The sequence below is a fragment of the Lissotriton vulgaris genome, chromosome 2_1, assembly GCF_964263255.1.
Source record: "Lissotriton vulgaris chromosome 2_1, aLisVul1.2, whole genome shotgun sequence".
Taxonomy (NCBI): domain Eukaryota; kingdom Metazoa; phylum Chordata; class Amphibia; order Caudata; family Salamandridae; genus Lissotriton; species Lissotriton vulgaris.
Window position 1 is genome coordinate 2,004,202,834 of NC_141687.1, and position 26,116 is coordinate 2,004,228,949.

At 46.7% G+C, this 26,116-nt stretch overlaps 1 protein-coding gene across 1 annotated transcript in view; it reads right to left on the reverse strand.

The window, feature by feature from the left end:
* ADAMTSL3 (ADAMTS like 3) overlaps positions 1 to 26,116 on the reverse strand; it is a 2,358,716-nt gene that overhangs the window by 196,091 nt on the left and 2,136,509 nt on the right. Inside the window, exon 24 of the mRNA XM_086958228.1 lies at positions 14,014 to 14,196. Within this exon, the coding sequence (XP_086814354.1) occupies positions 14,014 to 14,196 (183 nt within the window). The remainder of the gene's footprint in view (positions 1 to 14,013; positions 14,197 to 26,116) is intronic.

Consider the following 26,116-nt stretch of genomic DNA (forward strand, 5'->3'; position numbering starts at 1 on the left):
ACCCAGATCAGTTGCCTGAGGGTGAGTGCTTGCATTGTTCAACACTCCGTCCATCATCCCCTTTGGTTTTGCTTTGTTCGCCCTACGTTTGCAGGGTATGCCCAGACGTGGGTCCCTTGCTCACTTTGCCACTGGATTCAAGCTAGCCTGGCTGCTGATAGCTGATTAGCCAGAAACCGGTCCAAGGATGCTTGTTTCTGGTCCAGGGAAGACGTTGGCTTGGCAGTTCAGGCTGGACTGTTCCCATGAGGCACAGGGTCAGACTGATTTGCATATGGCAATGTCTGAACTGCGGTGGCGGAGTGAGCTAAAGAATGATTATCTGAGGTACCGGCTGCATAACTAGGGGAGTCTCCTTTACTGCTCTATTCCTCACACCAGCAGGAATGTCTGAGACATAAAAAGAACACTCCCATTAACCAGACAATGCAGCCTCAAGAACAAATAGCAGGGGAAGGCCGTATATTTTCCTTTCTACAGAAGTCAGTTATGAAAACACAATGCAACAGTGGCTGGAACGTAAACAAGAAAATACATACATCTAGGTAAACAGTGGTAGATTCGAACTGTTTTGTTAATCTTATAATGTAATTTCCTTGTAATGAAAATATGCTATGTGGGAAATGAAGGAAACTATTTTTCAATTTACCTCGTTCTGTTTTTTTGGGGGACCAGGAACATTGCATTGTGGGATTTGTAGTTTTGTATTTTCCTTTTGATTATGTGCTTCTCCAGTGCAAGTACAAATATCCATAACTGGTTGAGGAGATGCTGCATGGCTTTCAGCCACTTGGCAGTTATTAACAGTTATTAACTTTCTGTGCCAACGAGCTTAGGAAAACGTCTGGTAAAATAACTTACTGCACTGAGCAACTTGTATAGTGTGTAAAGGGGGTATTTGTTTAAGTGCCATCTTATTTCATAACTTTACTTTAATGTCTTAGTGCCTTTCAATACAACGAAATATTAATTTGGGTATAATGCAGATGATCCTTTTACAAATGCAAAGGAGGTGTGTAGGAAGCGCACATGATTCAATGTATATAAAAAAAATGTTTTTTTTTAATTAGTGGGAGGCTTGTTTAATATCCAGTGATTACACACAATCCCACGCTATACAATTCCAGCACACTTAATACCACATAATTACTGCATAATACCACTTCACACCATGCCACATAATTCCAATACACAAATCCCCTCTGCACCACACTATTCCACGCCTCACAATTCCACAACTAACAATTTCAATCCAATCCACATAAATCCGCTCCACACCACATACATCCATTCCATAAACATAAGTAAAAAGCATTGTTGTTGGACCTGGCCCTTTTGGCAGGTTCACCCCGAAACTTTTTGCTTTTTCCTAGCCTGGTTCTGTGACCTGGTGTTGGTGATTTTAGGCCTCTGCACACTTTTTCACTGTGGTACAGTGTAAAGTGGTGAGAGTGACCTGCCCTCCCATAGGAATGCATGGGGAATATGTATGACCATGGTACTTCCTGATGTGTGGGGAGTGCAGGGTCGAGTTTGGTATGTGCGAACTCGTGAGATTGAATGCTGCGCAATGATGTATGCGGCATAAATGAGTCTAGTGCGGAAGTGCCACTTCTAGAAGTTGGCATGTTGTGTAATTTGTGTCTGGCGTGTGATTGGCTGAAGCTGGCTGGTGAGCCTGGCTCCAAGAGTCTGGATAGGTCGGCCCCGGTGGTGAGTGGAGTGATTAGCATGCTGATGTGAGGGGAGGGGTGCACCTGGGCCTGAATAGGGCTAGGCTTTCCCCACACAATGCTGGCTCCACCCCCTGTGGTGCGTCTGATGTCCCCAGCCTGGCCAGTGAAAGGAGTTCCCTATAACGAGTTGTAGCTGGTTCTCACATTGCCTGCACCCTGCTAGACAAAGGATTTTATGGTATAAAAAGGGTCTGTGTTCCCTTACAAAATGTTCTTGTTCCCAACTTGAATCCTGCCAGGGGCATGCTGCTGCTTGGGCCCAGGGGAAGGCTTGCCTCCCTGGGCCCTGCCCAGCCCCTGGATATCTGATGGACTTTTCTTCTGGGAGCTGCTGTGCTCCACCTTATGTCCTGGACTGCTGGTGTCCTGGACTCCTGAAGGACCTGTTGCTGGACTTTTGTTCCCCTAAGTGCCTGGTAGCGCTTTATTTTTTTGCCTGGAGCGTGAGTTTGTCAACTGCTGCTTGAGGGTTTAGATCGGTGTGCTCATCGGCACAACGTTTGCGAGGGTCGGAGGTCTGTGGTGCCTCCCCTTGTGAATTCTGCCCTAAAACCACATTTGTGACCCTGAGGGCGGCCTAGTCGTGGCCAGCACCGCCAAAACCTTGCTGCCGCTAAAGTTTTCCACTGCCAGGGGGCTGTAAATCGTCCCACGATCTCGCCGTAACTTGCCGGAGCTTCAGTGATGAAGATCGAGCCCGCTGCTCTCCCATTGGTCAAGGGAGTCGAGCCCCCTCACTAACGCCGCGCTGGGACTGGTCCCAGCGCCGCCGCGTCATCATCCGAGCCGTGCAGCCATTGGTTTGAGGCTACAGCATCATTAGGGGCTCGTCCCGGGAGCCGCACTGCCATTGGCTGACTCCCGGGCATCTGCGGGGCTCGTCTGCAGAGTCGCGGCCTGTGGAGAGAGAGAGCCCTGGACCCCAGGAGGGGGCCCGGGTGAGGCGAAGATGGCGGCCGAGGCCGCCGACGCTAGTGCGGGGCTCCCAGGAGTTCCGGGAAGCCCCGCAGGAGAGATGCCGCTGCCTCCCAGAGCAGAGGAGCCCCGCCGAAGAACATCCCGGTGAGTAGTAAGGGCTGGGGGGGGCTCCGTGAGGCTGCTGTTGGTGCCGGTTTGAGGCACTGTATCAGAGCGGCCCCGTGTGCCAGTGGGCCGCTCCAACATGGACGTAGTTTTAAAAGGACCCCGAAGCTGCCTCCAATTCCTGTAAGGAGCTCTTTGCCATTGTGCGGGAGTTTACGACTTCACGCGCTGCGTCGACCCAGACTCCCCCTCCTGCGCCTTGGGTCAGGGCGATCGCGGACTTTTTTACCTCTAAGATCCAATTGATCCAGGACTCTTTCCCTGTGCAGGAGCCTGAGGCGCCCTGCCGGGCGGAGAATGCCGCTGTTACCTTGCCCAGTGCAGGTGTGGCCTTGGCAGTCTTTCCTCCTCTCTCTATGACCGCTTCATTTGATCTGATGGCTTGTCTTAAATCAGGTTCTCCCCGGGATGCCTGCCCGCCAAGTTTTTGGCAAAAATGGCAGCTATCATTAATCCATATGTGAACCCCCTGCTGAACTGTTCTCTTGCACAGGGTGTGGTTCCCCAGTCCTGGAAGCAGGCGATGATTATCCCCTTGCTCAAAAAGCCCGGTTTGGATGCGGAGGTGTTGGCGAATTATAGGCCTATCTCGCTCCTGCCTGCTTTCGCGAAGATCATTGAAAAGCATGTGCACAAGGTGCTTGCCGATTACCTGGAGTCCCATGACCTACTGCACCCCACTCAATCGGGTTTCCGCACCAATCTTAGCACCGAAACAGCTCTCCTGGAAGTTTCGGAGGCGATTAAGGAGGTGCTGGATTCGGGTGGCAGGGCGATGCTGGTGATGTTAGATCTGTCGGCGGCCTTCGACACCGTCCCCCATGAGGGTCTCCTCGCAAGACTCTCAGAGATTGGTCTCAGGGGGACGGTGCTCCAGTGGTTTCGTTCGTTCCTGGCAGGCCGTCGACAAACAGTCTGGGCCTCTGCTTGCTCCGCCGAGATGTCGCCATTGGGTGTCGGAGTTCCTCAGGGCTCAGTATTGAGCCCAACTCTATTTAACATCTTCATGACCCCTCTGGCAGCTCTGGCGGAGTCTTTCGGGGCTCAGATCGTTTCCTACGCCGATGACACCCAGCTCCTCTTCACCTGTGAGAGAGGTGCGGATTTCGATGGAGGTAGGATCCAGGGTTGCCTTGAGGCTGTATTTCAGTGGTTCCAACATAACAGCCTCAAGTGCAACTCGGATAAATCCGAGGTCCTCTTCTTCGGGTGCAGTTCGGATCCGGACTGGAAAGTGTGGTGGCCAGAGAACATGTTTCCACCAGCAAGTTCGTCCCAGGTGGCAAAAAACCTTGGGATTAAGATTGACAACGGCCTCACACTGCGCTCACAGATAATTGGCCTCACGGGCACCTGCTTTGGCCTGCTCCGGATGCTGCGTAAGTTTCTCCCGTTGTTATCGGAGGAACACAGGAAGATCACAATGCAGGCGATAATTGGTTCGAGAATTGACTATTCTAACATTCTCTATCTCGGACTGCCAGAATATCTGCTTCAACGGTTACAGGTGGTCCAGAATTCGGCAGCACGGGCCATCTTTGTACTATCTCGCCGTGCTAGAGCCTCGGGCCTCCTGGAGGCACTGCACTGGCTTCCTGTCCGGAAGCGGATAATTTTTAAGACCTTGACTCTGGCACATAAAGCTCTGCACGCCTCCGGAGCGAAATACCTTAAAAAAAGGCTGACCTTCTACCATCCAGCCAGGCCGCTGAGGTCAGAATCCTTGTTTCTTGCTGCAGTGCCTCGTGTTAGGGGAAAAAAGCATTGGAGGCCGCTCCTTTAGACTGTTGGAGCCCCAGTTGTGGAATAAGCTGCCAGTGGCCCTGCGCAGCACCTCAAACCTGTTGGCTTTTAGGAAGGGGCTCAAAACCTGGCTTTTTACTTCTTAGTTTTTTCCTGGGCTCTTTTGTTTTTTTTTCTGTCTTTTATCTGTTTATTTTCTTGTTATGTTATGAGATTGGTGTGCAAATCAAAGCGCCGGGACACTCTTCGAGTAGCCGTGCGCTATATAAAACCCTGTATAACATAACATAACATAACAAGGCCTCGTGAGCACTTTCAGAGTGCAGAGGGCTCCAGTGTTTGAGGGGGTCAGAGTGCTCCCGTGGGCCAGGTGTGTGCTCGAGCCCAGAGAGGCTCCTGAGGGGCCTAGTAGATGCCAGAGCCTGTGTGGCTCCAACATGTGGCGCAATTTGGTTGAAGGGCTACTGAGAGCCCATGCTGCAGTTTTGTTATTTCCCAGCTGCCCAGCAATTAGTGGGCAGCTGCACCGTTTAGGCGCTTGGGATTGTCCTCAGCTGCCCAACAATTAGTGGGCAGCTGCAACGTTTAAGTTTTGCGCCGGTGGCGCACCCCGGACTGGCGCTGCTTTGGCAGCGCGCCCTGACATTCTGGACACAGGGCTTTTTGAGTCCCCTTGTTGGATGGCCAGTAGGCCAGGGGGCTGGTATGTGATTTCTGCGCAATGTGATTTTACTATGTTTTTGATAGTAATTGCCTAAGGTGATGTTAGCGCAATGTGATTGTGAGGTTATTTTACCTATGTAGGTTTATGCTAGTGAGAGTTTATTTCACTATGTGAGTTACGCCCCTAAATGTGAGTTATGCTTAGGGGGGGAGTCTAATGTGTTTAGACTAGTGAGAGATTGCCTACTGTATTTTTACCGGTTAGGCCCAAATGTGAGTTATGCGTAATGTGCTATGCCATTATGCCTGTGACTCCTCTGAATGTGTTTTATGCATTATGTGTCTTACCTACACCTCTGAATGTTTTTATGCATCATGTGTTTTCCTGTGCTACACCTCTGAATGTGGTTTGATGCGTCATGCGCCTTGTTCTTACACCGCTGAATGTATGTTTATGCATCAGGTGTTTCCTTCCTTTACACCTCTTAATGTTTTAGGCATCATGTGTTTCTCCGGCACTTCTGAATGTGTTTTGATGCGTCATGTGCCTTGTTCTTACACCGCTGAATGTATGTTTATACATCATGTGTCTTTCCTACACCTCTGAATGTTCTATGCATCATTTGTGAAACTTCTAATTGTTATATGTTCAAAGTGCTATTTCTAACAGTATTTCTAGTTCTACTAAGTGCTGATTCTGACAGTGGCCCATGTGGCCCTGCCCTGATGTAAATAATCCCTTGTGAATATTGCCCGTGCCAGTTGGCACAATGTATATTGTGTGATTACTATCTGATGTTTTTGACAATAAAAAAGTTATAACCTTGTGTGGAGTTCCTTTTGTGGTGTGCCTAGGATGTTGTAGTTGTTGTGTGCGTGCGCAAATGCTTTACACATTGCCTCCGGGATAAGCCTGTCTGCTCGTGCCAAGCTACCAAGGGGGTGAGCAGAGGTTATCTTGGCATGTGACTCCCTTGCCCTGACTAGAATGGTGGTTTCTGCCTGGCTTTGGCGTCAGCCTTAGCCAACCAGAAATAGCCAGTTCTAACATTTTTGGACAGCGGTGAGGATTAGGACTTGTGTTTGCGCAGTACCACAGCGACAACTGGCTACATTACAAATCTCTGCATATTTTAGATAGTCGCATATTTGGGACTATTGTTTATGATTTTGTTTTTCCTCGAGTGTAATTTTCAAATGGTGTTCCTGCGCTTTTATGTTTAGTGGCAGATGAGAGAAAATGACAGGGCGGGACGCCAGTAGAGGGGGAGGTTCCCATAGATAAGGAATCCCTTGCTGGGTCCAGTGCCCAATCCCTGTTCCTGTCCCTGTGTGGGTAGATGAAAGAGAGGGAGTGTGGAGGAGAAATGGCTAGCTCGGGAGGGTGGTTATCCCCTGAATGTAGTGTGTGTGTGTGTGTGTGGATTCCCCAGTAAGGTAGGATCCAGTGGTGGCAGCTAAAATATGTCCAGTGTATGAAGTCCCATCCCCAGTTCCCAGAGTACGGTGCCTGGTGCTCAGTAAGAGGGGTACAGGTTGAGAGTCAGGGTCAGTGAGGAACTGTCTCACCAGTCTGGAGGGGGAGTGTGTGGATGAGTGGTGTGTTGAACTGGAGGAGTTGGTGTGAGTTTTTTTTGTGATAAAAGGAGCTTGCACGGGAGGTCTACCTCTGGTGGTGTGCAGGAGGTCCTGCAGAGGCACTGGATAAGAAGGTGGACATCTGGCGGTGTGCTAGATGTCTTGCAGAGGCATTAGGGAGTGAATCTAAAAGTAGTGGCTTGTGTATCTGATGATCCTGTGTAGGGGAAGAGGTTCATGTGTAGCCCAGCTAGGCTCCCAGTAGGATGATAGGGGTGTAGGGGCTCACGCCCTGTCTCAGTGGAGGCGGAGTGAGCGTGGGACGGTGTGTCCCACTTTGGCCCGAAACCCTATCTCAGGGCCTGGAGGATCGCCAGGTCAGGGGCCTAGGCTGTACATACAGGTCATTTGAGGAGGATCTTCCCGTGTCTAGAGGACGGGGAGTGTCTGTAACCAGAACTCCGGTGGTCCTGGTGTTGGGCTGTACGGCTCCTAAGTGGAGGGTGCAGAAGTCCTGGTTCGCTAGGCATTTGACCGTCTAGAGTGCTTGGCCATTTGTGGGGCCTCTGGGGGTCGTTCCCCGAGGAGGGGGGAGGCCAGGTTCAGGTTCAGCCTGACCTGGAGGGAAGGGCATCTGTAATCAGTGTCCTGACCGGTTTTGGCTTCCAGGGGTACCGCTCCAAAGTGGGAGGGTGCAGAACTCTGGAAGGGGGTGCAGAGGGACGGTGTACTTCTGACCCTGGTGCAACCTGAGGGTTTAGATCCTAGTTGGGAGATTAGGAAACTTCCAGGTCAAGAAGGAATCTCTGCCAAAGTAGATCAGCTGAAGAGACTAAGGGGGCTGCCCTTGCTGTGTGATCTGGGGCTCACCTGCAGTTTGTTGTTTCAACTAAGGTAGAGGAAAGGGGACTTTGCTGTGTGCTGTGTCCCCCCACCTGCTTGAAGAGGGACTGTGCTGTGTGCTTTGTACCTCCGAAGTGAAATCGTTTCCAGATCCCAGGTGGTAGACCAATGATGGAGAGAGGTCCTGATCTGGTGGGAGAGTTGTGTTCTGGTGGGTGCTTCCCTGGGAGGGTGCGGAACCCTAGAAGTAGAGGTAGGGTGGGGCATTCTTGCCCGTGACCTCTGGTCAGCCTGAGGGTGCGGACCCTAGGTTGAAGGATCAGTGGTAGTTGTAGCTACACTGAGAGGGATAGTGGAGAATGGCTATTGTGTGCCAGGGGTTACTGCCCCCACTCTGTGGATTGGACAGGACCTGTGACATTTGGAGGGCCTAGGGCCTGGTCCTGGCCGTGGATGACTAGAGAATACCAGTGGGGTATCCTAGTTGTGCCATAAAGCTCTTATTGAGAGAAATACATGTGGGTTCAGAGTAGCGAAAAACTGGAGGGTGTCCCTGCCGTGCGGGCCCGTGTCCATGTTTTGTCGCCCAAAGCAGGGAAGCCCATCAGTGGAGTGATTGGTCTACCCTGCGTTTTGGCTGGAAGGGGGTTGTTGGACCTGGCCCTTTAGGCAGGTTCACCCCGAAACGTTTTGCTTTTTCCTAGCCTGGTTCTGCGACCTGGTGTTGTTGATTTTAGGCCTCTGCGCACTTTTTCACTGTGCTACAGTGTAAAGTGCGTGAGCTCTCTGTGCGTGTGGTGAGAGTGACCTGCCCTCCCATAGGAATGCATGGGGAATATGTATGACCATGGTAGTTACTGATGTTTGGGGAGTGCAGGGTCCAGTTTGGTATGAGCGAACTCGTGAGATTGAATGCTGCGCAATGATGTATGCGGCATGAACGTGTCTAGTGCGGAAGTGCCACTTCTAGAAGTTGGCATGTTTGTGTAATTTGTGTCTGGCAGGTGATTGGCTGAAGCTGGCTGGTGAGCCTGGCTCCAAGAGTCTGGGTGGGTCTGCCCCGGTGGTGAGTGGAGTGATTAGCATGCTGAGGTGAGGGGTGCACCTGGGCCTGAATAGGGCTGGGCTTTCCCCACACAATGCTGGCTCCACCCCCTGTGGTGGGTCTGATGTCCCCAGCCAGGCCAGTAAAAGGAGTTTCCTATAACCAATTGTAGCTGGTTCTCACATTGCCTGCACCCTGCTAGACAAAGGATTTTATGGTATAAAAAGGGGCTGTGTCCCCTTACAAAATGTTCTTGTTCCCAACTTGAATCCTGCCAGGGGCGTGCTGCTGCTTGGGCCCAGGGGAAGGCTTGCCTCCCTGGGCCCTGTCCAGCCCCTGGATATCTGATGGACTTTCCTTCTGGGAGCTGCTGTGCTCCACCTTATGTCCTGGACTGCTGGTGTCCTGGACTCCTAAAGGACCTGTTGCTGGACTTTTGTTCCCCTAAGCGCCTGGTAGCGCTTTATTTTTTTGCCTGGAGCGTGAGTTTGTCAACTGCTGCTTGAGGGTTTAGATCGGTGTGCTCATCGGCACGCGGTTTGCGAGGGTCGGAGGTCTGTGGTGCCTCCCCTCGTGAATTCTGCCCTAATACCACATTTGTGACCCTGAGGGCGGCCTAGCGTTGGCCAGCACCCCCAAAACCTTGCTGCCGCTAAAGTTTTCCGCTGCCAGGGGGCCGTAAATCGTCCCACGATCTCGCCGTACCTTGCCGGCGCTTCAGAGATGAAGATCGAGCCCGCTGCTCTCCCATTGGTCGAGGGAGTCGAGCCCCCTCACAAACGCCGCGCTGGGACTGGTCCCAGCGCCGCAGCGTCATCATCCGAGCCGTGAAGCCATTGGTTTGAGGCTACAGCATCATTAGGGGCTGTCCCGGGAGCCGCACTGCCATTGGCTGACTCCCGGGCATCTGCGGGGCTCGTCTGCAGAGTCGCGGCCTGTGGAGAGAGAGAGCCCTGGACCCGAGGAGGGGGCCCGGGTGAGGCGAAGATGGCGGCCGAGGCCGCCGATGGCAGTGCGGGGCTCCCAGGAGTTCCAGGAAGCCCCGCAGGAGAGACGCCGCTGCCTCCCAGAGCAGAGGAGCCCCGCCGAAGAACAGCCCGGTGAGTATAAAGGGCTGGGGGGGGCTCCGTGAGACTGCTGTTGGTGCCGGTTTGAGGCACTGTATCAGAGTGGCCCCGTGTGCCAGTGGGCCGCTCCAATTTAGACGTAGTTTTAAAAGGACCCCGCGGGGGTCCCAAGGCCTTGTGAGCCTTTTCAGAGTGCAGAGGGCTCCAGTGTTTGAGAGGGTCAGAGTGCTTCCGCCGGCCAGGAGTGTGCTTGAGCCCAGAGAGGCTCCTGAGGGGCCTAGTTGATGCCAGAGCCTGTGGGCTCCAACATGTGGTGCAATTTGCTTGAAGGGCTACTGAGAGCCCATGCTGCAGTTTTGTTATTTCCCAGCTGCCCAGCAATTAGTGGGCAGCTGCACCGTTTAGGCACTTGGGATTGTCCTCAGCTGCCCAACAATTAGTGGGCAGCTGCAACGTTTAGGTTTTGCGCCGGTGGCGTACCCCTGACTGGCGCTGCTTTGGCAGCGCGCCCTGACATTCTGGACACAGGGCTTTTTGAGTCCCCTTGTTGGATGGCCAGTTGGCCAGGGGGCTGGTATGTGATTTCTGCGCAATGTGATTTTACTATGTTTTTGATAGTAATTGCCTAAGGTGATGTTTGTGCAATGTGATTGTGAGGTTATTTTACCTATGTAGGTTTATGCTAGTGAGAGTTTATTTCACTATGTGAGTTACGCCCCTAAATGTGAGTTATGCTTAGGGGGGGAGTCTAATGTGTTTAGACTAGTGAGAGATTGCCTACTGTATTTTTACGAGTTAGGCCCAAATGTGAGTTATGCGTAATGTGCTATACCATTATGCCTGTGACACCTCTGAATGTGTTTTATGCATCATGTGTCTTACCTACACCTCTGAATGTTTTTATGCATCATGTGTTTTCCTGTGCTGCACCTCTGAATGTGGTTGATGCGTCATGTGCCTTGTTCTTACACCGCTGAATGTATGTGTATGCATCATGTGTTTCCTTCCTTTACACCTCTGAATGTTTTAGGCATCATGTGTCTTTCCGGCACCTCTGAATGTGTTTTGATGCGTCATGTGCCTTGTTCTTACACCGCTGAATGTATGTTTATACATCATGTGTCTTTCCTACACCTCTGAATGTTCTATGCATCATGTGTGAAACTTCTGATTGTTATATGTTCAAAGTGCTATTTCTAACAGTATTTCTAGTTCTACTAAGTGCTGATTCTGACAGTGGCCCTGTCCTGATGTAAATAATCCCTTGTGAATATTGCCCATGCCAGTTGGCAGAATGTATGTTGTGTGATTACTATCTGATGTGTTTTGACAATGCAAAAGTTATTTTTATATAACCTTGTGTGGAGTTCCTTTTGTGGTGTGCCTAGGATGTTGTTGCTGTTGTGTGCGTGGGCAAATGCTTTACACATTGCCTCCGGGATAAGCCTGTCTGCTCGTGCCAAGCTACCAATGGGGTGAGCAGGGGTTATCTTGGCTTGTGACTCCCTTGCCCTGACTAGAATGGTGGTTTCTGCCTGGCTTTGGCATCAGCCTTCGCCAACCAGAAATAGCCAGTTCTAACAATTGTCATTAAAAACGTCAGTCGCTCTGATTTTTACAAATGCGAGACCGATTGAATTACAAATGCCTGTTATTAGTGCTAACAGATGTCCCCCAAGACAGATTCTCCGAACACCTCTGATGGACAAGCAAAGTGTAGCTGCTACCTGAGAGCAAATGTTCTGGCTTAGACTTATTGCCAATGTCCCATTAATTTCTGTCTCCCATCCAGGGTTCACATGGTTGTCTCTCTCATGTAGGATGAAGGAGCTATGTCAGACTCTCTCCCCATTCTTCTGACAATTCATTCAAAAAAGGTCCTGAAAAGCTCTTATTGGATGTTTATACAAAGTAGCATCCACCATTGCCCTAAAATAGGAAGGCTGACATTGCAGTTTCTATATGTAAAATCATCTCCTATTTTCGAACCATATCTGGACGAAGTGCAACCACAATTAGCTAAGTCATTGTATATGAAGTTCCGTTTGATATCCTCCAGATGAAATGCAACACATCTAAATGGTCATGCAATAATGCTGATAGCAGAGATGTTTACTGCACTCTATGTTCACAAAATACTGTAGAAAATTACTCACATAAATTATTTTTGGGTCCAGCATACGTCATATTAAGGAAAAAATTGATTAAACCTATCTGTCATAATATGGGAATCAGAAAATATTCAGGAGCATTAAGAATTTTAAGGACTGGCAAAGCCCAGCCAATTGTATTCAGTCTAAGTAGATATTTATTTGCTTTAAACTTACGGTAGTAAGCAAGGGGAAGGGCTTGACATTTTAACCCTGAGTTGATTGATTTACTACCTATTTTAATTTTGTTCTTTTTATGCATATGCATGATGAACCAGCTTTGGAAAGTATACATAATACCTCCGTCGCACCTGTTCTTTACCAATCAATGATTCGAATGTACGTCTCATTAATAGTTGAACATGATATTTTGGCTTCACTGCCTGAATCAATGCGTTTTATATTTATAACTGAAATCTATTTTTATATATTTTATGATACGCACTATTAATTGAATTGATATTCAAAATGTTGACATGTGTGGGAGTGTATGTGCATTTGTTTTTTAACTGACATGTATAAAATGTATAAACTTGCATCCTTTATGGTTTTTTTTTAACCGAATAAAGATTATTTGGGGGTACAAAAAGTATCCGGCTGGTGAACAGACTTCTGCAGGTGCTAAGTCCGAATTTTCCAAAGTTGAGCTACTACCATCAAGATCATCATCAGGACATCATCCAATGGCTATCCGACTTTGAGAGGATTTAGTCAGATGCATCACTTGTAGATTTCTACATACATAAAAAAATTATTAGGGTGGAAGGTAAACTCTTTGACCTGAGTGACCAACTAGACTTAACCAGCATCCGGTGCATCATGACAGGCCTCAACTTGTGCCTAGATCCCGGTCAACTGCACCCATAAATGCTGTGTTGTTTCTATTTTAACTTTACATTTTTTGAATTCCAATCTTCTCGTTCCCAGATTGGATTCGAATCATATTTGTGTTATTTTCATATTAATGTTTCTTGATTTTTAGAAATGTATTATGGGATGTTAATGATGTTGTGTTTTGACTTTTTAATTGTTTTGGTATAGCTAAATACTTAATACATTAACTCTAAGTTTAGTTTGGCTGCTCCTTGGCTTAACTACCGATAAGTTGAGCTAATGTTTATTTAGAGAAATTTATGTTCGACCAAACAGGATTTTGGATTTTCTACATGTCTTCGCTACTTCTCAAATGTTGGACAGCACCACCTTGATAAATCTGCATAGTTGTTGTCTGATTTGTTGTTCTGGAAGCATCAACACCAGCAGAGTCTGCACAGGATGTTTTTAGTGAGTTCTATCCATTCATTTCAAATAATGCCTTTGGCTTCACTACATTCACAATTGAGCACCTCACATAAGCGTATTCTTTTGATCTCCCTTTAATGAACCAATTAACCAGCCACTGAAGTTGTGTGGCCAGGTAACAAGATTCACAATTACAAGCCCCCACAGAGCCCTTCCCCATTGGCCCTTGCATCTTCCGTAATATCATTCTGCATATACCACCACCCCAAATTAAGTCTACCATTGGCAAGTAAGGTGCTCTGAACGTTCTTTCAGGGATTACTATTGGCATGTTTGCAAAGAACTACAGAAAGCGAGGCAAAATGATCATCTTTGAAAGAGCGATCCTGGCTAGTACCTCGTTGCCAGGTAAGTGAACAGCTTATAGGCGACAGTGATGAATGGTTAAAAGAAATGAATGGTCCATTGGCATGTAATTTAACACATATTATGTCTGGATTGCTGAGAGAGATAGAACTAACAATGTGTGAAACAGGAGCAGGTTTCAATGATAAAGAGGCACCATTCAAACAAACACTTGGCAAAGCAATCTGACAGATGTTGTAGAGGAGTGAAGGAGTGGGAGTTGCTCCATCAGAGGAAAGCCTCGGTGATCATTAAACAGAGCTGCTGATTTAATGTTCATTTACTCAACAGAGATTCCCACTGTGTCTGATTTTGCTTTGTGCAGTCCTGTAATATACTGTCAAAGCGCCATCTTGACCTTTCCGCCTCTGTTATTTGCTGAAGAGTGGTATAAAAATCAAACGCATTACAACACTGCACACAAGTGATCTGTCACTCCCAAAGGCTTGGATGCTTACCAGATATGCGGAGGTGGGAGACCGCTACTGCATTTCCAAGTGCATTGGCTGCTCTGCAGGTGTACATCCCTTCCCTTTCAGATGAAATATTCTTAAGAAGAAGGGTCCCGTTGGCCAGTACAAAAGACTGGTTTCCCAGAGTTCCATCGTTTCTGGACCAAGTTACTTTAGGATGAGGAAGTCCTAGAAATAGATCAATTCACAACATCAGGTATTTCACTGTTGCCAAATGTATTAAATTACTCTAAAGTAAAGTACAAAAAAACTTTTTTGTATACAACATAGTTCCGCAATGTTTCTATTTCTATGCAAAAGAAACAAACAAGTGTTACATTTAAACAGTTTAAGTTACTAACGCGCGTTGCCAGATTGAAATGCTGGGATATATTCGCGGAGGCTCTTGACCTGCAGGTCACACCAGATGAGAGGCAGTAGTAGAGGGGGTGTGTGTGAGATCTCACCCAGTGAGTGCATTCTCGGGCTGGAGTCCGGGGACTCCGAGCCAGGTGTGATTATATCCATTGCCCTGCATCGTTACTGTACTGTATTGTATTGTATATTTTTCAATAAAAACACTCTGAACTAAAAAAAAGGATTTCAGCTGGGATCAGCATCCCTGGAGGAAAAGGGACATGCCATTTGAGGTTCTTGTTACAGCAACCCCATTTACCCTCCGATGCGCAACCAAATAAGTCATGAATGCCTAATGGAGAAGTGTGGCTCACTGGTTAGAGCAGGCAGACCCTGAAGCAGAGGTCAGACCCGGGACCAGGGTTCGATTCCCGACGCGGCAGGGTGTTGAGCTCAAATGTCCACGGACTCGATAATTCTCGCTTCGGTGCCTGACCTAATCATGGGTTCACACTCTGCAACTCTGGGCATTAAGCTTGCTTAATCTCCACAACGGCCCGCCGCGGCGGGATGCCTGGCTTTCACCTTGGGGATGCCCTGTAGGGGCTATCTTACAGGGAAAAACCAGGACGGATTCCCAAGGCAAGCGCGGAGATACCCCTTCGGGGGTCGATTCTGGCGCTATATAAGAAATGTAATAATAATAATAATAATATGTGTCTAGACCTGATGGCTCTGTAATGTTCCAATTGCACGTTGCTATTTGCCCTTCACACATTCTATTTTTTATAAACTAATTTCAAATGACTCAATGCACATGGTTCTGTTATATATGCAGCATCACCTCTCTCTCACACTTATTTGTAAAGCACGTGCTTAATGCACCACAGTGATTTTATTGACATTATAATCCGAGACGGCAAGTTTCACGCTCGGATCACAGCATCACCCATGTGGCAAATCACCCATGTACTAATTGCCAGCCTTCCTCATACTCTTTCCTCAATACCAACCCACTAGACAACAACCTAGACTACGGTTTGTTCTGTGACTGGATCAAGAAGGGTCTAGACACCTTAATCCCAGCTAAATGGGTTAAGGGGCGTACTTCCACTACTGCCCCTGGTTTAATGATTTCCTAACTGCTTTAAGGAAAGCATGCAAACAGGCAGAACGAGACTGGAGGAAAGATTATGAGCCTTAGAAAAAGCTGTGCTATCTGGTGAAAATCAAACACTATCACAGATCGATCTGTGAAGCTTGTGCGGCCTATTATGCAAATGAGATCAGGTCTAGCCCCAATCCAACTAAATGCATTTTTAAAATCCTTAAAGACCTTAGTACTAGGAAAGCGGATACACCTATTATATCATCTACGCATCACTGCGATGAGCTAGCGACCTTCTTTGTTGAAAAAGTTCGCACCATTTATCAATCCTTTCCTAATCCCTCCACCTTCCCCACCCCTGTGAGGTCTAGCGGGGGGTCCAATGTCTCCCTGGCAACAATTCCATGCCTTTCAGAGGAGGAATGTATTCGGCTGAGCGGCAAAATCAAAACTGGCTCCCCTTTGGACCCTTTGCAGCCATCGCAATTTATGGAATCCCTTTCCATTTTTATGAATCCACTCTGCAAAATAATCAACTCTTCTTTCTCAACTGGGATTGTTCCGGCCCCCTGGAAACAGGCATGGGTCTCCCCTATCTTGAAAAAAATGGCACTGGATCCCACCAATCCATACACAAAAGGAGCACAGAGGGATATATCCAGACTCAGGTACCCTCCACTCACAACATTTTATACACACAAACCTGGTCCTACTGGATCCCACCAAACCAGAGAATTTCAGACCTATATCCCTCCTTCCTTGGGTAGCCAAAATCGCAGAGGCACATGTTAACAACGTGCTAACTCAGTTTGTGAATTCCAATAACATTCTGGATCCCTCTCAGAATGGGTTCCGTCCGGGCCACAGCACGGAAATTGCCCTTCTGGCCACAACTGAGCACCTGCGGTCTATCATGGATACTGGTCAAAGTGCATCGCTGTTCTTGTTAGACCTCAGCGCCGCCTTTGACACGGTGCTACTTCAGAGGCTTGAGGAGGCAGGGATAGGGGGCCTGGCCCTGGAATGGTTACGGTCCTTCTTGGCCAATAGATCTTTCAGAGTTTCTGTTCCCCCTTTTTCCTCCCAGATCCACTCTATCGATCAGGGAGTTCCCCAGGGTTCGGCCTTGAGTCCATCGCTCTTCAATCTTTACGTCCAGCCTCTGGCTGCGGTTGCCAAGCAATGGGACCTTACTATGGTCTCCTACACTGACGACACGCAGCTTGTTATAACCTTGGCTGAAGGTTCCTTCCCTTCTGCTTCTAGATTTAAAGAAGGTATGACTGTGGTAGCAGAATGGATGGCGGCCAGCTGCCTGCAATTAAATGCTGGAAAAACTGAGATTCTGTTGGTGGGAAAAAACGTCAAATTGTGGAACGAGCAGTGGTGGCCTACTGCCCTGGGGGCAATACCTACGCCCAAGAGAGTGGTAAAAAATCTCGGAGTCCTGATGGACTCATCTCTCACTTTTCAAGCTCATACAAAGCAAGTCACTGCCATGTGTTTTGGCAATCTGCGAGGCCTTCGACCCATTTTGAAGCATTTTGATTCACCAATACGACAACTGATTGTTCAGGCTACTATCCTATCTTGCCTGGACTATGCGAGCTCCCTTCTTCAGGAGGCAAATAAGGCGGAAATACTCAGAATGCAGCGTGTCCAAAATGCGGCGGCCAGAGCTCTGGTGGGTCTTCCACGTTTTTGCTCTGCCACTAGCACTATCCGGAGGCTGCATTGGCTTCCCACTGAAAAGCGTATTCACTTTAAGACACTTTGTCTATCGTTTAAGATCTTGAAATCCTCGAGCTCTGCCCTGTTGGGCAACATGCTTACCCCCTACATTCCATCTCGTCCACTCCGCCGAGCAACATCTGGCGGTTGTGCCTAGAGTTAGGCTTTCCCGGGTGGGTGGACTCTCTTTTGGCTACCTCGCACCCAAGCTCTGGAATTCCCTGCCCGCACATATTTGTGCTATTGACTGTCTACTTGTTTTTAGGAAAGCTATCAAGACCTTTCTCTTCCCTTCATTATAGTTGGTCATAGGTTTTATCGCTACTTTTCAGTTTGATATATGTTGTTTGTGCCCTCTTCATGGCCAGCGCCGGGACGCCCCTTCGCTGGGGCAGCTGTGCGCTTTATAAAACTGTTAACTTAACATGTACATCAAGATAGACTTCAGTGCTTGGATATATTTAAAGAGCTTATAAATATTTCAAAAATTTCACCCTCACTCCAAATTGGACCTGTTCATCTTTTTTTTAATTGGACACTGTTAGACCTACCCCTTTTTGCAGGTTTAGCCCCAAACTCTTTGCCTTTTGTCTCCTATTTTTCTGACTCTGTTTTTGTTGGAGGTAGCACTCATGGCAGTTTACCACTGCTGATCAGTGCCAAAGTGCAAATGTTGTCTGCATAAATTGTAATTATGATTGGTTATCCATGATTGGCCTATTTAATTTACTGGTAGGTCCCTGGTAAAGTGTACTGTGTGTGCCCAGGGCCTGTAAATCAAATGCTACTAGTGGGCCTGCAGCACTGGTTGTGTCACCCACACAAGTAGCCTTTCAAATGTGTCTCACATCTGCCACTGCAGTGTCTACGCACGCAGTTGTCAACTGCCATGTCAACCTATCAAGTGCACCCACTTGCCAGGCCTAGCCCTTCCCTTTTACTATGTTAGTTTACCCTAAGGTAGGCGCAAGGTACCCCCCAGGGGCAGGGTGTAGTGTATGTGAATGGGACATGGACAGGTGTGTGTTACATGTCCTGCTAGTGAAATACTGTGTATGTCATTTTGCACTATTGCAGGGACAAGCTCTCCCATAAGCTATCAGTGGAGCTGCCTTGTAACATTTTACAAGTGTAACTTTCATTTTTTTTAATTATTAATTCTTATACCTGGTACATTAAATGAAGCACATTGAGTCAATAAAAAATTTACATTTCATCAACACAGTATCAAAAAATAAGATTAGTTAGGAATCCACAAATCACCAGAAATACATGATATATTAATAGTTAATAATTACTTAATATGATGAATAGGATAAAATGAGGGAGATGAATTTATATATATATATATATGTATGTATGTATATGTATATACGTATATATATATACATATATATATATATATATATATACATATATATATACATATATATATATTACCTACTGGCGGTCGCCAGTAGGTAGTTATAGTTAGGATAATTTTCAATGTTAAATCTCAACATTCTATTTTGAATAACTTTGGCGCCGGTTGACGAATCTGCCTGAAATTTTCAGGAAAATGGTCTCATGGCGGTCCGGTCCTTCCCTGAAAGTTTGGGGGGGATTCGTCAAGCGGGGGCCGAGATAAAAGGGGGGTCCCAAAACGCGTTTTCCCCATGTTAATTTCCATAGGGCGGTCGATTTCACTTTTAGCCCGAACGGCTGAATGGATTTCCACCAAACTTGGCAAAATTGTAGGGACTGGTAGCCTGATGTGCCTTTGCTATGTCTCAAGATATGTGCTCCAGTGGATTTTGAGTAATTAAGGTTCAAAAAAATATATATATCTATAGCAGCGCTCCGGTAAGCGCACCGGTACGCGCACCGGGCGCGTCACGCGACTTGCGCGGAGAAAGCTGATTGGCTCTGGGGTGTCTGTAAACATTCTAAACAGTCCGGAGCGGCCGCCATCTTGTGTCTCGGTAGGATCGAGACACAAGAGGTGGCCAAAACAAAGGGGGAAATGACCATAAGGGGGCAGAGTAGACCCCCCTTGACCCCCTAGGTTTGATGTGGGGGCCATAAAAGGGCCCCACGGGGCAAAAAAAAAATAAAAAAAAATTTTGATTTTCGCGGGGTGAGCGCCCGGTACGCGCACCGGGCGCGTCACGCGACTTGCGCGGAGAAAGCTGATTGGCTCTGGGGGGTCTGTAAACATTCTAAACAGTCCGGAGCGGCCGCCATCTTGTGTCTCGGTAGGATCGAGACACAAGAGGTGGCCAAAACAAAGGGGGAAATGACCATAAGGGGGCAGAGTAGACCCCCCTTGACCCCCTAGGTTTGATGTGGGGGCCATAAAAGGGCCCCACGGGGCAAAAAAAAAAAAAAAATTTTTTTTTGATTTTCGCGGGGTGAGCGCCCGGTACGCGCACCGGTAAGCGTACCGGGGAGTGTACCATGGGGAAAAAGAATGACAGTTTTAAAAGTAGCTGATTAGAAAAAAAAATGTTTAGTTGTTTTTTTATATATACACATACATATATATAAATGCATATGCACATATATATATGCATATATGTCTATATGTGTGCGTGTAGAGAGAGGTAGAGAGGTAGAGGTGTAGAGGTAGAGAGGTAGAGAGGTAGAGAGTAGAGAGTGAGTAATAGAGAGTAGAGAGTGAGTAGTAGAGAGTAGTAGAGAGCAGTAGAGAGAGTAGCAGAGTGAGTAGTAGAGAGTAGTATAGTGAATAGTAGAGTGAGTAGTAGAGAGTAGTAGAGAGTGAGTAGTAGAGACTGAGTAGTAGAGAGTAGTAGAGAGTAAGTAGTAGAGTGAGTAGTAGAGAGCAGTAGAGAGTGAGTAGTAGAGAGTGGGAGAGAGTAAGTAGTAGAGAGTAGTGGAGAATATTCCAAAGTTTGGCACAGCACCACTTTCACAATGAGTCCAATCAAATCATATCACTTAGAGTACTTATTGAAGCGCTGAATCTTGGTGTATATTCAAATGCTTTTATTTTCCTTAAGTTTATGTACCACAGCCAGCCGAAACGTTTCGTTCTGTACAACAGAACTTCTTCAGGGCGTTCTTATTTCCTTCAAGTTATGTCGGTATCCCGTTGTCATATAACTAGATATTTCTTCCAAATGTTAGACGAGACATAAGTATATTCTTATTAAAAGTGACTAGGTATCAATTTTACCCACACAATTCGGGCAGACTTGAGTAATTTATAGCATCCTCAAAGTCAGTCTTTCAAAAATTCCAAAGTATAGGACATGATAATCCAAATCCAAATGTTTCTCAAGAAAAGTCATTTACAATCGTTCGGAATATCGGTGTTTGGGCAGATATGATCCAGGGACCCCCAGTATGCAAGGGGAATTAGTCCCCCCTCTGCAAAGGCGCCAGTGGCCTGCATTGCAGAGAGGTGTAACAAGGGTGTGGCCTCATTACACTTCTCTGCAATGCAGCTCCCTCGTGCATACTGGAGGCTCCTGGTGGACTAGTTGACCCCAGGGACCCCCAGTATGCAAGGGGAATTAGTTCCCCCTCTGCAAACGCGGCAGTGGGCTGCGTTGCAGAGAGGTGTAACAAGGGGCATAGTCTCATTACACCTCTGCAATGCAGCCCCAGGCGCATACTGGAGGTTCCAGGTGGGCTAATAGGCCCCCAGGGGCCCCAGTATGCAAGGGGAATTAGTTTCCCCTCTTCAAACATGCACGGGGGCTGCGTTGCAGAGAGGTGTAAAAAGGGTTGTGGCTTCATTACACCTCTCTGCAATGCAGTCCCCTGGCGCATACTGGAGATTCCTGGTGGGCTTTCAGGTCTTATATAGTTAGGAATTAGCATTAAAAAAACCTTTGAAATTCACTGAAAAAACCACAGGTTTCACACCAGTTATAGTTAGGAATTAGCATTTAAAAAACCTTTGAAATTCACTGAAAAAACCATAGGTTTCACACCAGTTATAGTTAGGAATTAGCATTTAAAAAACCTATTAAATTCACTGACAAAACCAGTTATAGTTAGCTGGAAATTTTACTGATATAAAACCAATGAAATTCCACGTTATAGTTAGTTGGACTCACTATAACTTGCGCGTGCAATGCACTGCTGATGACGTCACATATTACATCACTCATGACATCACTGATGACACCATCCTTGTGACATAGTGACAGACCTCCTTTCACTGTAATGTAACCCTTGAAACACATATTCAAAAATAGAAACTGAAATTTAAAAAAAAATGGAGATACCCATATCAGTTACAACAAGCAATTCAGTAATTCCACCATCTATATGCACATCCAGTCATTCACCAACAGTTCTATATAGTCACTCATACATATACTCACTTATCATATGAAGTGATACACCTATACATCCTGTTACACACCGACAGTCATCCAAAAGTTACTCACACACATACTCACACGTGCAAATAAACTATTGAACATCCATTTATTTGAATATAGAGTTATACACACACTTCCACCTTACTTGTATTGAAAATTACACATATTTATTCTCTTAAACAATCACTTATAGAAACACATACTTATTTAAACAGGAACTCTTACAATCTCTTACTCTCACATATACTCACTTATATACATCAATATTCACATATACTAGATTAAAACATATGTAGTTACTGATAAAGACACTAGTGAGACAGTCATTCACTCACTAACAAACACATATACACACTCATCCATCCATACAGTCCTGCACATATGCTGTCTTCAAAACACATACAAACAGCGAGTCAGTCACTCATGCATCTATGTGCTAAGTAATACCCCCACCAAACCATATAGACACTCATACTGATACTAAGAGAAACATCTAATAACCCATATACATACGCATGTAGCTACTTACCAACACATGTAGCCACTTATAAACAAAGTGAAACAATAATATATATATTTAAATATTTAAACATTACTCACTAATATTTATTTTTCAGAAAGACACATATTCACTGGATGGTGTCATCAGTGATGTCATGAGTGATGTCACTGACCATGTCATGAGTGATGTAATATGTGACGTCATCAGCAGTGCATTGCACGCGCAAGTTATAGTGAGTCCAACTAACTATAACGTGGAATTTCATTGGTTTTATATCAGTAAAATTTCCAGCTAACTATAACTGGTTTTGTCAGTGAATTTAATAGGTTTTTTAAATGCTAATTCCTAACTATAACTGGTGTGAAACCTATGGTTTTTTCAGTGAATATATATATATATATATATATATATATATATATATATGCAGAACACTCCTTTGGACAAAGAAGCAGAGGCCAAGTAGGGGGGAGGCAGGAAACACCTTTATTGAAGCTGTGACTCTCAGTGGCATATGCATTTCGGCATTATCTAGCCTTCCTCAGCGCCCAGAGTCTATGAACAGGGTGTGGGCCAAAATGAAAGTTTTATACACAGTCCTGCCACACACGGATAGGTTTGCCACTAATCCCACCTCCTGAGTGTTCAATCTACTGCGCCTGAAGCTGGGTGGCTGCAGCGAAACTACAGGTCCCAGAATGCAGCGCTTCATGAAGGTGAGTGATGGGGGGGGGGGGTTTGGTGCTTGTTGCGGCGGAGGCTTATCATCTTAGCATCCACTAATGTCCTGTAAGTTTCTCCTTGCAAAGTGTCCCCTCCGGTCCCCTGACCCGCACAACCTCCGAAGAAATGACAGGAAAATGACGGGGGCTCGTCCGGGAATCCAGCTCGCCCATATATATATATACACAAAGATAACCTATCAAGAGGTCTCTCTCCACATAGCAAGGGGAGCCCAGACACATAGGCCCCACTCCCTACTCCTCCTTCCCCTTCTTTTATAGAGAGCGGCCTCGATGTTATGAATGCCTAACAGCCTGGCTAGCCACACCTGAAAAATAGGTGCAGTATTGTCCTTCCATCCAGCCGCCACCAAGATCCGAAGGACTGCTAGACATATAAACACAAAGGCCTCCTTATCACTATCGAGGGCAGGATTATTATCAAAGCCTGATATCATAAAGGTAGGGGATAGGTTAATATGGATACCTAGCAGCCCTCCAAAAACTTCTCAATCTCTACACATATTCCCCTCATCTTTCCACATTGAAAAAACATATGAATCATAGCAGCTGGTCTATTCTTTTTAACTCCTGTATGATGGAGGAAACCAGTGGAGCAAAATTCTCTTCTATAATTGAATTAATTTCCGGAGTTATCCTAATCCCTAGATAAATTGTTGAATCGACCCACCTCCCATCCTGTCTCACCATATTGCTAGTGCAAACTATTTGAGTTTTATTTTCATTTAGGCGGTAGCCAGAATAGTTGCCAAAGTCCCTCGCCATATCCGTAAGAGCTATCATTGCCGCATCTGGATTTGGAGTTATTATAGCCAAATCATCAGCATATGCCAGAAGTTTCGTGTCATGGCCCCTACATACTACTGGATTGATTACCTCGGAGCCTAAAATCCTACGAATCAGGGGATCTATATAGAGGGCAAAAAGTATTGGGGAGCAGGGCCAACCCTGCCGGTTCCCGCAAGATATTAAAATTTCTTCCGAGCTACCCCACATCAGCTGAATCCGGGCCCTAGGTTCAAAATACATAGCTTTGATGACCTCAATTATCCTAGGGCCAAGACCCCTCCGCTCCAGTATCCCCCACAAAAACTGCCATGTCACACAGTCGAATGCCTTCTCGGCATCTAGGAGGATCATTGCCATCCGACCCCCCTCAGCAGCATGTACATCAAATAAAGTGATTACCCGTCTAATATGGTCCGTTGCCGTTGTTTTCCGACCTGGGATAAACCCATGCTGCCAAGGAGAGACCAGACTGGCAATGACCCCCCCCCCCCAAAACTCTTGGCCAGGACTTTCAACTGGGAAAAAACAAGGGGTTTGGAGTTTAGGCTCCCTAAACTTAGAAAAATAAATAACACACTTTTAGGAAAGGTGTTTTTAAATTGTGCGTTTGAAAATGCCAGTTTTAGAAAGTGGGGATTTTCTTGTTTAACCATCCTGTGGGCCTCTGCCTGTGTATTCACTTGCTGGTTTTGGAGTGACAGGAGCTGGGGATGTGCATTCACTCTAGACAGCCACTAGGGAGGGTAAGGTGAACCTTGCCTTTCATGAGTGACACAGAGCCAGGCTGAATAGACCATTCTGCATTTAGAGTAGCAGGAGGTGTTTTCACTAGCACCTGAATAGTCTGTGTCTGCTCTGCACAATGCTGTCTGCAACTCTTGTAGTGAAGCTGGACCAGGAAGGACAGAACTGAGGTCAGAGACTCTTCAAACAAAGTCTACAAAGAGAAAATGGGATATAAGTAGTAGACCTTAACCCCCAGAACTTTGGATTGCTTCTGCACGAAGAGGACCCTGCCAAGAAGAAGGGCTGAAAAGCTACCAAGAAGGGTACTGCGCTTTGCTATGTGTTGTTTTACTGGGTTGGTCTGCAGTTGCTGCTTCTGTCTGTGGGTAGTAGAAAGGACTGGACTTTTGCCTTGGTGTGGTATTCTGCTTAAGAAGATTCTCTAAGGGCTTGAAGTAGAGCTTGCCTCCTGTTCCGATGTCTCAGGGACAAAAAGGCTTCACCTCCAGCTTGCTAAACAGCACCTGGACTCCTCTTCTAGATTCCTTATTGCCAAAGGGTGTCAATTCCAGTTCCTGGGCCCTTGAAATTGTGTGGTTGGTGCTGCAACCCAAGAAAAACAACACCAACACCATCAGCGCCACCGCCAGTAATGCCGCAAACTGCACCGAGGTCGTGGGCATCGCTCGTGAAGTGCACGACGCAATGCCCTGCCTGCATCGCTGTTACGACGTCCACCAATGCCTGCAAGGTATCGGCCTCCCCGATGACAGCGCTTTCACCGACACCTGCCGACGACAGCACCTGCATCTCATCATCGCGGAGCCGACCATCAATGCGGTTGACTTCCCGCCTCACATCCCCTGCCAGCCTAGACTCGACACCTCACCTCACCTATGGCAGTAAGGAGCCAGCCTTGCCTTGGCTCATTTACGCCTCACCTCTGTGATTCCGTGCACCGTCAGTTGACTTCATATTCCAAGGTACTGTTACTTGGGGGTCCATGTGATGCCGTGGCCCGCACACTTCGCGGTCAGAGCCGCACTTTGGATTTGTGCCTGTCATGATGCCGTAATAACCCCAGTTGGAGCAATATGTTTCTACAAGCTTTAATTTTGCAATAATTGTATTAGAAGTGATACCTTGATGTATGTATGTTGCATTTTTGTTGTTTTGGTCTTGTTTGGTTTAGATAAAGATACTTCATTTTTCTAAACAGGTGTGGTGTCCATTTGTAGCATTTTCTTTGTGTTTCTCTGTCGTTTGGTACAAATGCTATACACATTGCCTCTGAGATAAGCCTGTCTGCTTGTGCCAAGCTACCAAGGCGCTGAGCAGGAGTAATCAGGCGGAAGGACCTGACCCAGGAATCGCCATGCCGGGAGGTTTCTAGGATTGTAGGCATTAGCCTAAAAAGAAATGCTTTTATTACTGAAGAATTATATTGTTTTACCACGGACAATGTATAAATCTTGAAAAAAGGATTTTTCGACGTGAATTAACTAATTTAGCCTTGAGAAAGCCCCGGCGCAATTCGCCAAGAGGGGGCGAAACACGTGTCGGCTGTCCTTATCTCATGAATCAAAATAAAGAAATTTTGCTGCAAACCGAGATGTCTTTGTCCTTCATATCAAAAGCTGAAAAATACGGATATTAATCCTGGGAAAACTTAACCAATCTTATGTGGAGATCACACTCACAACTTTTCAAAACTGTTTCCCTAACCCTGAAGCCCAAGAGGTCCAGAGCTTCGAGTGTGTCTCCATCCACCAAATAACTACACTTATTCAAGTGTTGTCTAAAGCCTTGAAATCCTTGGGCC